Here is a 13,059-nt window from a genome sequence, read left to right on the forward strand (position 1 = left end):
CGCGGAGGAAGTGCCGGAAGATCTTTCTGGAAGCCATTTTTTCTCATTTGAGAAAACTTTTTTCAAAGTTTCAGCACAAAATTTTCGTCATCATTTTACGTGATATCATTTTCTTAGAAAAGTTCCTATTTTCTTTCAGTCAATCATAATCCAGAATTTCGATGTGTAATTTGCACTGGTGTTACACTTTTTGCACTGATGTTACACTTTTTGCACTGGTGTTACACTTGAACTGCACTGCTCTTAGCCAATCAGAATCGAGTAATTTTTTCATGTGTATTATTAATGTACTAACTGTCATTTTGCTTGCGAACGGCGATGAGCTGAACTTAATTCTGCTAAAGTTTGCTCGTTCTCTTTACTTTTTTTCCTCATCAGGCTTTTTGGCACTTCCCTAAATAAATATTGTCAGAAGAAAATAGTCCATAGTTTTACATTTCAGTTTGCAACTTTTTCTCCACAAAATGTAACCGGTCTGGATGCCGGTCTAGATGGGAAAATCTAGAACGTTTTCAATATCGATTTCGCCAATTAAATTCGTGAATTCGGTAGTTCCCAGTCCTTGTGAGACACAGCGGTATAATAATTTCTCGTGGAAACCGAACGTTCGAGGTTACTAAGTAGTGAATTAGTGATAGTAATTGGACCGAGTGGAGTACAATTCAGGGAGTAATCGCGCGAGTAATTTCAAAATCGGAGCGCGAGGCGTTAGTGTTATCAGCCTCAGCCTTCGGCTGATAACACTTACCTCGACCTTGATTATTCCGGATATCACAGAAACCCCATCCAATAATTGTTTAGAATTATACGTCACGAGGTCCAATTACTAATTAATCGTATGTATAACAAATTTCGGAATTAAAAATGTCTTTTGAGAACTTTTTTTGAGCGAAAACGTCTGTAGCGCTTTTCATAAGTTTTGAAAACTGTAGGAAACAGTGCGAAGAGCGCGCAAATTGACGTGCGAATCACGTGGGTATCCAATTACGAAAAGTTCAAATTCAATACCTGTAATTGGACACCCACGTGATCGCGCGCCGATTACGTGTCAAATAGACGCGCGGAGAACCAATCACGATCCAGATTTTTGTTACAGATACGATTATAATTATGGCTTTTTTTCTTTTTTTCGTAGGTCCGTAATCGGTCCGCGGGCATTACGGGAGAATAATGCCCTAGAATTAGACAACCATAGCGCGCGTTATATCTGCTGCAAACACAAGCCATATAATAACGACCAATGACACATAACGTTAATAAGTAACAACTCTTAATATGGATTTTATTGATGTGAAGCGTATTTTTGAAAATAACTTAATTGATTTTACAAAGTTGAACATTTTAAAATAGCTTATAGGTAAATTTTCACTGTACACTAAGGCTGCCGAGGTACACCACAGGCAACCCAAACGCACGTCATCAGAGTTAATGACGTAAGAATACGGTTGAACGCGTGTTTAATATTTTTTATAAGAGTTTGTAGCGGAATTGTTACCTATAAAGAGTGCCGTAAAATTAAGCTTAAAAATGAGGAGATCAACAGAAACTCTACGTTTATCATTGTCTGAAGGCAATTCCATGCCTCGGGCTTTGTAGTGGTATTTTGGGCGGTTTTCCTCGCCTAAAACAACACTACAAACCCGCAAAATACAACATGCGACAAGAAGTGAGGAAAGTAAAGTTATTTTATTGACTTTCTCAGTTCAAAGCAAAATTCAACTCTCGATCAACCGTAGTCTTACGCAGCTAACTCTCACGACGTGCGTTTGGGCTGCCTGTACTTGAAGCGTGCGTTCTTTCATTTCCTTTCCACAGGTTCTCTAGTTTCCCCAGTCTAGTGCTTTGACAAATTCTTCCTCTGAAAACTGAAGAAGCTTGGCTGCCTCAATATGCATCTGCCAGAGAATACACAAAACTTTCTTTATTCAAAAACACGAGCAACGACAACAACAACAACAACAACAACAACAACAACGGCTAGCGTTACTGTTACTGTTACTGTTGCTACTGCTAGCAGCATAGCTACTACCAGCAGCATAGCCCGCGAGCAGGCTCACGTTAGATCCGCGGGATCGCTTTGCTCTTCGCCGCTAGCGCGTGTGACTCAAACGTGAGCAGCACCACACACCAGATACCTCTCATGAGCAACTGAATAAGTAGAAAGCCAGAAGAGTCATGGATGCGTGCGAGGGTGATTGATAAACTAAAGGACCACATGCTGAAGAGAGAGGAAATAAGAGCAGAGACTCAACCTACTTTTTGTCGTTTTAGGACATCGATGAGCTTCATTTGTTTCTTAAAACCCGCCATCAATTCGTTTTTCTGTTTCTCCAGTCGCTTATTTTCAGCCAACAGTTGGTCAATGCGTTTTCTATCCTGTTCACCAGAGTCCTGCGTTTAAGGAAAACAATCTTGTTATTCACAGCTTTTTAGCTCCAGTGATTTGCCGAAAGTGAGGGAAGGACAGACTGACAATTATTGGTTAGTAGACTAACTCACAGATGGACTGAGAGACTGCACAGTAAAGTGAGAGACAATCAGACAGGCTGAAAGACAGACAGATAGACAGACAGACAGACAGACAGACAGACAGGCAGGCCAGACAAGACAGACAGGCAGGCAGACACAAGGAGGGTGGGTGGGGAGGCAAGCAGACAGACAGATGTTACAGATATCCCAATGCAACACAAGTTCTTAAAGTTGACTCACTTTCGACTGACTCTTGGCTTTCTGTAAAGCGGTCTTGTACTTTTCCGCTTCTTCAAGAGCCCGATTTAACCTGTAATACAATATAACCTCACTGTTATCGGGAATCCGTCGGAACTGCATGATCTTTTCTATTTGATATCCAACTCCAAATCAAACTAAATGAGAAGATTTTGTGAATGCACTTAACCTGACTTCAGTGACATTTTTGTTTGAAGAAGCTTGTTTCTGTTCTCTCTGGATTGAGTCTAGATCCTACAATACGAGACATTAAAATAATATGATCAAGGAAAACAGTGACTATAAAAAACAGTTACAAATTATTATGCACAATCAATAATTTTTAATCATCTGACTAATTTAGAAAGGCCTTCTTTCAGTTTGTAAAGGCCTGGCAAGTGGCTTCAACCATTTCCTAGAGCACGTGACAAAATCTCCCATTTAAAAATTGCAAACAAAATATATGACAAGCTCAATTATAGAGAGGACTTCAACAAACGAACACAAAATAGTTGTGCAGGAGGGCATATCTTTTTTGGTCACAATACTCTAAGCTGTGACAGCACACTGGCTTGATTGACTTGGTTACTTGGTTAGCAATCACTTACTCCTACCTTTCTCAAAGAGACCAGCTGTTGTTCCAATCCATCATTTTTGTGTTTGCACTCATCATACAACTTCTTGTACTTGTCAATCTGTGACTACAATAAAAAATACCACCCTTTATTGCTCAGCAGTGGCCAGTTAATTGTTAATTTTATTAGGTTCTGAAGACAAATTCCATAGGGTAGGTTACGAGAACGAGAAGCTTGATTGGTCCAGGAAAGAAAGTCCGACTAAACCATACGACCAATGATGGTAAGAGTTTCATCCATCTGACATTGCTAGGTTGTGTAGCAACATGCCGAGTCAAACTAGTTACACGACATGTTACCCTACAATCATTAGACAGCAGGCATCTTAAGATGAGCAGGAATGCCACCAACTACAAGCATGCTGAAATCTCAGAAGTGGGTGTGTGAGGTGGTGGCAATAGCCATGAAATGGCCAGGCTAGAAGACCTGGGTTTGGGCCAGGCTAGAAGACCAAGGTGCCAGGAAGACCTGGCACCTTGCCTGGGCCCTAGTATGAGACTGTGTGGTACGAAAAGACGAGGTAATGATGGTGGTGATGGTGGTGATGATGATGATGATGATGATGATGATGATGATGATAATGAAGATGATGACATTGACAATGACATAGCAGTGATGGTCATAATGAGTATGATGACGATAGTGATTTACAGCGTTGTGTATGAACTACGCTAATCTCAAAATGAGAAACAAATGTGAAACAACAAGTAGAGATTAAAAGTTTGATGAAGTGAAAACCTGTAGTCCCTGATTTGTTTTTTGTAACCTGCCCTGTTCATCTGTCAGTTCCTTCACTTTCTTTTCAACTGATGTTGTTTTTTCATCCTGCAAGAGCCATAGATCAATAGAACCCATCAAAAATTAAAATTTGTAGAAGACTTGAAAAGTCTTAATTCAACACTGTTTTAAAATCAAAACAACATTTTCACATGACGTCACAGTAGCCATATTGGTGTTCCAAAACAATGAAAGGCCGGCCATATTAGTGTACCAAAAACTCTTTTCTTACGTAAAAACTTTCTTTTGTTTCAATAAATTTGCATCTGCACTGGCCATGAGAATGAAAACACTCTATAGTATTTACGGATTGCTTTAATTCAATTTTTTGAAGAGATATTAAACTAGAAGTCTTGATATAACATTATCAAAGGCAACCATTAAGTGTAAACTCTGCTGCCACTGACTTAATCTGTTGTCAACAACTGTTCTCTTTTTTTAGTAGTGCAATATTTTGCTTTCAACTTGTAACACATTTTACTTACATTTTATTGAAAACATGCTGTATGAATTAACCGTTATTCAATTTATCTCATATTATTTCACTATTTTTCGGAGAAATCAAATTTAAAGTAAAAATGTACGGTTTTACACAGAGCAGAAAATGTATCCCAAGCATAAAATAAAGAAAGTCACAATCATTATCACCTTTTTATTACATTCTGCTACAACTCTATCCAGTTCTTCTTGCATAACCCTCAATTTTGCCTTAAGAAAACGGATTGTAGCCTCTAAAAACAGAACAAAGACTCTGAGATTTTTAGAATATATCATATGTGCAATTGGCTAGCTCTGCAATCAGGCAAGATAAACCAAATCCTTTGTTGTAGCTAAGCAGGTACATTCAGAAAGGCTTTATTGCCTGCTTGGGATTGTGCCTGCTGTGTCCAGCAGAAAAAAAAAACAAAACTGGCATTCTCTGTTCTCTATTCATCAAGCTTGTTATTCAAGATGGCTGGATATTGGTCTAATTCTCTTTGTTTGTTTTGTTTACAAGTTTGTTTTGGACATGATTATGGACTGGAACTGCATGCTAGCCCATAAAAACACACACAACAAAACAACTTGGCAAATATTGAACCACTTGATCAATAACCCAAAGACAACACCAGTACCTCATAATTACAATGTTGTACCTGTAAGAGCCAATTACGATTTCTTTATATCCGGTCTGGTGCTATAATTATACCTCAAAACAATAGCATTGTCCGACTCCTATAATTTTTTCCTTTAATAGATAGTACTACTAACTATGGTCCCTCTCAGTATTGAGTTGAGGGCTGCATTAAGTTACTAAACACCTCTTTTTTTTTAATCCTAAAGCTAAGCAACAACTCTTTTAATAACCAACTTGTTTGGTACCATACTACAAGAATATTTTTAATTACTCTTTGTCTTTTCTGTGCAAACCTGACAATTAAACTATGCAAACTGTCACAACCAATAGCCACTATTCTCCAAGCATAGACTCCGCCCTAGTTAGTGACCAAAGATAGATTGTTAACATACCTGCTCCCATCTCCTCAGCACCAACAGGTAAAACATTGTCATCAATTGTTGTTGTTGTGTAAATGTCATCCTGGGCATCATCTTCCAGAGTGCTGATTGTATTTGCCAGAGTGATCCTATCATGGAGCATCTCCATGGGACTATCAGTGAGAACAGGAGTATGTGTTGCACTTCCTGGGGCTGACGCTGTTTTAGATTTAGGCCTGGAATGAAACAGAGTCTAAATTGTTCTTTAGAATGAAAATTAGCGATATGAAAAGTGAACAATGTTTTGAAGACTCCTTGTTATCATTATGAAGTTCGAAATACATGACAGAATTGAATAAATATAAATAGTAAAAATGGTGTGAAAATATTTATACTTTAATACTTCGACACCCTTTTAATTCCCTAAATATTTTCACACCATTTTTACTATTTATATTTATTCAATTCTATCATGTATTTCAAACTTGACAATGATGACATAGAGTCATCAAAACACCGTTCACTTTTCATATTGTTAATTTTCATTCTAAAGTGCTTTATGAAACCTTTTATTACCAGAAGTTTAAATTGTTCCAGAAAATATCCATATAATATTCATTGATACTCCCACAGAAGATTTTCTTGTTTTGCATCCCCCTCCCTATTGCTAACCATCTGGTATCTTTTTTTTTTTTTTTGCTTGATACCTTCTTTCAAAATAACAATAACTTTTATTAGTTGGGGTGGGTATGGAGTCACACAATGAAAGAACTAAGAAGTGATACATGACTTTTTGTATATATCTGGGTTGCTTGTTAGTCATTTCAAAAACACAGCTCCTTTTTAAGTGAAATGCTTCTGCAATCAGCCATACGTTTTAACTCTTAGACTAACTAATACAAGTTGGCAGTTTCCACCTTGTCTTCTTTGTTCTTGAAGCAGGTCTTGTTCCCTGTTTGCTAGCTGAGGCACTCAGAGGTCTACTGTGTGCTGCATTCACACCAACTCCTCCAGGTCTCTGAAACATAAATTTCCAAGAATTGGTTCATATGTTAAGCGTAGGTCTTTTGTTTTATGAACAGGGCTGTCAGCAAGGGCCATAACCCATAAAAGTAAAACAAAATGGGAGTATTATAGGCCATTTGCAAGTTACCCCGTGCCTCTGTTTCAAAACGAGTCTTCGTGCAAAACCTTTCATATGAAAACGAGTTTGATTTGCATGAAAATGATCATGTACTAGTAGGCAGAACACATTTCCATATGAATGGTTTCCACTGAAGACTCGTTTTAATACAGAGGCAAAAGACAATTCAGAAGTGGCCTATTATCATTGGTGGCTCCAGGGCATGGCTATTTATCCACTATTGCCAGATTCAGTGCTTTGTGGACAAGAAAAGCCAGGAAGAGCTTTTCAATAAAAAACTCAACTGAATGAGGGATTTTTCATACATCAAGGGAAAACATTGAATGCTGACTTAGCTATAACATGTGTACTGCATGCTATTTTATTGAGCATGAAGAGACAGATCTCTCAGATTTAGCGACCATGTCATAAACATTGCACAAAGAAAGTACTGCACCTTAGCAAATTTACAGAAGCACTGTAGAAGATGATTGTTTTGGAGCTAGGAAAAATGATTTTTGGGCTTCGTACATTTAGCTACAGCTTTCCCAAAGGCGAAGCCTGAAAAATGGTTTTCTTTTCACTCTACATACAATATATGTAGTTTCCTGCATGAATCTAAAAGGAAATAAATTCTCAATGACGTCTCAAAGAACAGTGACATAATTTATATAAGACCTGCTTGGCAGTTCCTGAAGATGGCTTGGCAGTTGAAATATCCATTGATGGCAGTAAATCACTAAAAAAGGCCAAACATGCTCACAGTTAATTAAACCAACAGTGTGTGTAAAATTACTAATTGAAGGCTTTCGTGCTAAAAGGGCGTATGTAGCATTTGGGTCAATATTTATTTTTTGCAGGATAAAGCTAATTTTTGGCAGACGGACTTGTTTTGACATGAAAAGCATCATTGCATAATTGTTTTTGTTGATTTGCGCTTCGTTTTCAAGAAATATCTTAATATGCAAAAAACTCAGTTTTCCAAGGGTATCTTTTGGAGATTTTTTGTTGAGCGAAAAACAAAAGAAACCTTTGTTTTGCTAAACGATGAAGTCACCGAAGTGTGATATTTGCCGCTAGTCTTATTATTTATATAATTACGCAATTCTCTTACTGTTGCTTTGTTAGCACAAGCGGATAAGGTGCTGAACGGTTCGCATCCAAGTTTGTTTAGTCGTGACACCGGTTCGATACAAGGTTGGTTGATTTTTTTCCGGTCTATTTCTCTACTTCTTTCAAAAATCAAAACATCTATTTAAAAATAAATTGTGCTGTCGAAGCTGCTAAACATAACCGTTTAAGTTCGCGCTGCGTCAAAATCCACCTTCGAAGGATTCGCTCCAAAAGATGCCACTCGGAAAACTGAGTTTTTTTGCATACGTTATTTCTTGAAAACGAAGCGTAAATCAACAAAAACAATTATGCAACAATGCTTTTCAATTCAAAACAAGTCAGTCTGCCAAAAATTAGCTCAATCCTACAAAAAATAAAAATCAACCCAAAATACTCCATATGCCCTTTTTGCACGACAGCCTTCAATTGAGAAATGGCTATCAGTATTAAATTTATTAAACTAATTGTTTGAATATTAAATGATTGAAATTTATACAAAAATTATATTGAACTATTTACTGCTACGGCCTTGTACCCTCAAAGAATTTAAGAAAACAAAAGTTTTTCTATTCAGGTCACATGTTGCTCCATGGTCCATATAAACTCATGCTTTGTAAGCCATGACTAATTACTAATTTAAAAATATAAAATTAGAGAGCAGTTTTCACTTGAGTGTCGAAAAGTTCTTGATTCATTTGTCATCACTTCACCAAGCGATTGGCTCAAAAACTCGCACCTCTTTTTCATCTAATTAAAAGTAACACAAAAACCAATATTTATGCCTTGCTTGCTCGGGTTTTCCCACTCTTTGCCTAAGTTACATGTATTTACTTCGAGTTTTGATTAGTTCATTGGATTAGTAATAATTCATTCCTCAATACAGTGACAAAGAATGTTCACACACACGAGAACAGTAAATTACACTGTACATAGAGTGTGTTCACGTGATGTCATCAAATTCTCAAATCCAAAACTAAAGAGCCCCTAAAGGTTTTAACCTCATCAGGCATAAGAGGTACTAAATTAATATCTGTTTACAACTTTCCAACTCAATAGCATCCTTCATTCGGAAACCAGCGCATTTTGAATTTTGGAGCTAAGGCGGTGCGTGACATGAAGCTAGGATCATGTTTGTCGAAAAATATACACTTATCTCATGATTTTTAGCCATTTTAGGAGTTAGGATTAGGAATTATTAAGAAAAGTACGAGTATTTATTTAGGAAAAGTGCTTGTGTGTATGTTTTTTGGTTCGGTTCAGATAATCGGTTGTCTAGATAGCCAAAGTAGGTTCCAGATGTTTAAACTATTTTCTGGCCACCATATTGGATGACTAAGGAGGTCCTCCAACATGGTGGCTCCATACTAGGCTCTATAATTTTGCATGGAACATTTTGACAAATGTCTCAACTTTGGGACAACGCACACACCTTAAACTTGGAGAACTGTCTTCTTTATTTATCCTCTATAATATCACGATTTCTTGACTTTATCCGTTGAATGGTGCTTGCTTTTATTTTTTTATTGCGTGACAATGCACACACTCTATTTACTGTCAGTGATAACAGTAAAACTATAATCTTGCACAGAATGCAAAGGGAAATGAAACTCGCCCTCTCACTGAAACAACGATGAATTTGTGTTCAAACCAAAATGTGCCATTTTTCCATCAAATTTTTATGAAATGAGGAGAGGGTTGAACAGTGGTCTTAATTTTCATAATTACAAATTGTCCAAAATTGAACAAAGTAGATATTTTGCAGAAGTTCTAAGATCAGGTAATATTAAATCAGCATCAATACCACTACCACTTGTCTCATACAATATAAATGTTCAGTGGATACAATACAGCATCACTTGTACAGCAATATCATGATAAGACTTGCAGGGCCAGAGTGTACTACGTACAATTAACATTTTACACTGGGAATCATAAACTACATGTTTTCAGTCTACTATGGTCAGTTTAATAAATTAAGTTAAACATGAAAGGTTCACAAATAACCCAGTCACAAAAATTAATAAGCATCAAAAGCACAAGAATTCAGATAGACCACGAGTAGTTGGTTTTGTTCCTGAAATCCTCTGCATGCAGAACTTAGTTATAATGCCACTCGCCGCTTGTCGATTCAGGAATGCATGCTAGAAACTTAACTTCTGGCACACTAGGAAAAGAAAGAGACTGCTGGCAGTCTATAATTCAGAGAAACATTAAACTTTACAAAACCACAGACCAGGACCACTACATACTTTTGTTTTCAGGAAAACAATAACGAGAAAAAAATGTAAAGGTTTACGTGTCAACACTTACTCTAAGTCTTGTGATAATTCCACTTCAGATGCTGCAGGTCTTGCGAGAAGCTCTTCCTGATCTTGCTGGAATGTAAAAAAATGTATAATTAACATACTGATTGTAGCAAGAATTGTGGATTTACATTGCACCTGTGACAGAAAATGTGCATTCAGTCTCATTATTTCTTTGTACATATTTTGCCATGGTTATAATGGACTTCAATGCCACCAACTTTTGGCTTTTGCATGGCTTATACATATATTGTACATGCACATGCAGGAGGCATGGTGGCTGTATAGCGTTACAGAATTTAGTCTGGATTGAAAAGGACTTAGATAGGGTAGGGCCTACAATGAACAACAAAAGTATTGAGACACTCCAGAGTAAATTCTATTTTTGAAGCGTCCCCACCCCTTCCCCATGAAACAATGTCAATTTTCCTATGTGTATTTCCAAGACTGCGCTGTTCACACCCCAGTACCTACACAACATTGAACTGAGGAGGCAGGGAATATCATAAAATTAACACTAGATGCAAAATAATGAAACAGAATAGGAGGTTAAATATCAAAAGCATCATTTTCTAAAAGTGTTTCAATTACATTTACTTTTGTTTTCTATTGTCGATACCCCTGTGCCCGTGTACATGTATTCTCTGATTAATACATCTTCAATAGGTACACTGTATTAGCAAAGTGGCAAAATATGACTTTAAGGCATGTGACATGTTCAGTAACAGGTATGTACATTTTTTTTGACTTCACTGCACATGCCCACTGCACAGCAAGTCATAGATTGACATAAACATTTAGTTAACGTACCATCACTTCTTCAGCTTCTTTAATCAGACTTGCAGTTCTTTCCTCCAGCTCTGCATTAAGACGCCTGGGAAAACAAAGTTGAAAGAAATATAAGTCAAGACATCAAGGGAGAGCTGGATAAGCTCTCCACAATGTCTTCAGGTTTGTTATATCATCTGCAAACTTCATTTCAATCCACAAGCGTTATTTTAATATGCAAACGTCCATCTTTCATTACTTAACCTGTTCTTAAAGTGTTTTCAACAAGTGTAGAGAAAATTAGTAGATATAATTCATAGAACATTTCCTTTCAACATTGGAGTTTCAAGAAAGAGAACCTTAAAGTTTTTGAGTGCAGCACACCAAAACACAATTATTCCTTTGATAATTTAAACCCATTTTCAGATGGATTCAGAGGGGTCTTAGGTCTTAGTTTTTGAGATTCAGAGGGGGTCTTAGGTTAGGGTTAGGGAGATTTGGTGGGGGTCTTAGTCTTGGATCTTAGTTTTTGAGACACCCCTCAACTTACAGCCATCCTCTCACTTGTTCATCAAGACTGACAAGGTTTCAACAAATTTTCCTTTTTCATTAAGTAAAAATATTGTTGAGATCACAGTGACTCCAAATGTTTCTTCCAGCATTCAACAGTATTAACACAGCCGTGTTAAATTATATTTATTTTCCCTAGCGTTTCTTCAACATGTCTATTTTTCCTGACTCAAAATAAAATTCTTTGACTTTTCCCTGACCTTGAAGAAATATTTCTTTTTTCCCTGACCATTTCCTGACCTGTGGCAACCCTGTCGCCTTTTCAAAATGGGCCATTCCATTTAACATCTGCAACCCCCCTATTGAGGTGCTTCACATTTTACCCCCTCAGAAAAGTGTACTTTCTGCCCCCCAAGAAAGGAACACCCATGTGCCAACATACTACCCCCTACCGAGTTTTTAAAGATTAAGGGTGCCCACACAATTACCCCTTCAAAGACGGCCTTCAAAGACCCCCCCCCCCCCCCCCACCCACCCACTTCCCCTCGGATTGGTGTCCCGACAAAAAAAAAATGGAATGGCCAAATGGGAACACAGAAGCCCATGCATTTGCCTGTTTTGCCTTCCCAAGCCCTAAAAATGGTTGTACGATTTTGTTGTAACTAACATGTATTCTTCTTCCTTGTTTAGAAGACCTTGGGCGATGTTCTTCGTTTTTCCGGAGGGCGGCTTTTCCATAGCTGTGGATTTGTGCAAGGTGCCAGCAGATTTTCGACCACCATTTGTAGCAGCTGAAGAAGGCCGTTTAGCGGCCGAACTTGGACGCGAAGACTGCAACAAATCGCATCAAAAGAATTGAGGTGCCTTGCTATCAAGAAAGAAACGATCTTGCCCAAATATCAAGAAAACCCAGCTCACCATAACGTTGTTGACTTGCAATGAATCACAGCCCAAACGTTCAAACTTATTTTTCTTTGCAACCAAGCCTGGAACTATATACTAAGGGGAGGTGAGAGGGGAAGAGCTTAAAAAAGATGCAAGATACATGTAGCTTCCGCGATTGATGTGTACTCTTTTTGTATTAATTTTACCTCTATTTCTTTTGGTTTTCCTTTTTCCTGTAGTGACATTCTATATTCTGTCTTCTTGACTCTAGCCCCAGTTTCGGCAACATTGATGTTGAATGAAACCGACCACCCTCCCCAGCCGGGGGGGGGTGGGGGGAGGGAAATACTCCCTTACATTATAGGTATGTGCGGCCCCAAAGGGTATGGTTTTTCAGCTGTTTTAGTCATAAATAGGATTCTAATCTTGAAATGGGAATTGTCTTTTTTTTTTTTTTCAAAGAAACTACTTTTTCATCATTATCTGAACTAGGTGACTAATTGTAATAATACTTTTGATGATAATGGCATCATCGTTGAGAAGTTTTCATGGGCAGTAGCTTAGTACATTGGACTGGCCTTGTGATCAGAAAAGTGCAATCTAACTTGGGTGAAAATTTCAACTGAGGGCACTCCAAGCCAAATTTGACGACAGAGGTGAAGTTGCTGGTCCCAGTTTAAAAAGATCAACAAGACTCGAACTATGCGTTTGGTTCGACTCATGTCAGGGGTCATGTCAAGATCGGCGTGGTATGAAAGAAGAA

At 37.8% G+C, this 13,059-nt stretch overlaps 1 protein-coding gene across 1 annotated transcript; it reads right to left on the bottom strand.

Moving 5' to 3' along the window:
• Positions 1–1,253: 1,253 nt before the first annotated feature.
• LOC145479290 (testis-expressed protein 9-like) lies at positions 1,254–12,666 on the bottom strand. Its single transcript, XM_081457615.1, has 14 exons — positions 12,330–12,666; positions 12,079–12,242; positions 10,944–11,007; positions 10,141–10,205; positions 7,396–7,456; positions 6,512–6,612; positions 5,628–5,830; positions 4,767–4,849; positions 4,080–4,166; positions 3,321–3,407; positions 2,897–2,961; positions 2,710–2,779; positions 2,257–2,391; positions 1,254–1,895 (listed from the first exon to the last, which is right to left on the bottom strand). Exons 1-14 carry the CDS (start codon positions 12,330–12,332, stop codon positions 1,821–1,823), a joined length of 1,263 nt encoding a protein of 420 aa, XP_081313741.1. The 5' UTR covers positions 12,333–12,666; the 3' UTR covers positions 1,254–1,820.
• Between the last annotated feature and the right edge of the window lie 393 nt (positions 12,667–13,059).

This window comes from Orbicella franksi, chromosome 2, assembly GCF_964199315.1.
Source record: "Orbicella franksi chromosome 2, jaOrbFran1.1, whole genome shotgun sequence".
Classification (NCBI taxonomy): domain Eukaryota; kingdom Metazoa; phylum Cnidaria; class Anthozoa; order Scleractinia; family Merulinidae; genus Orbicella; species Orbicella franksi.

Excerpts from the sequence above, each read along its gene's own strand:
- LOC145479290 (XM_081457615.1), bottom strand. Across the intron at positions 3,408-4,079 it reads AAACAAATCAGGGACTACAG|TCACAGATTGACAAGTACAA; the intron begins GTTTTCACTTCA and ends TTTTTATTGTAG. Across the intron at positions 1,896-2,256 it reads ATGTCCTAAAACGACAAAAA|ATGCATATTGAGGCAGCCAA; the intron begins GTAGGTTGAGTC and ends ATTCTCTGGCAG.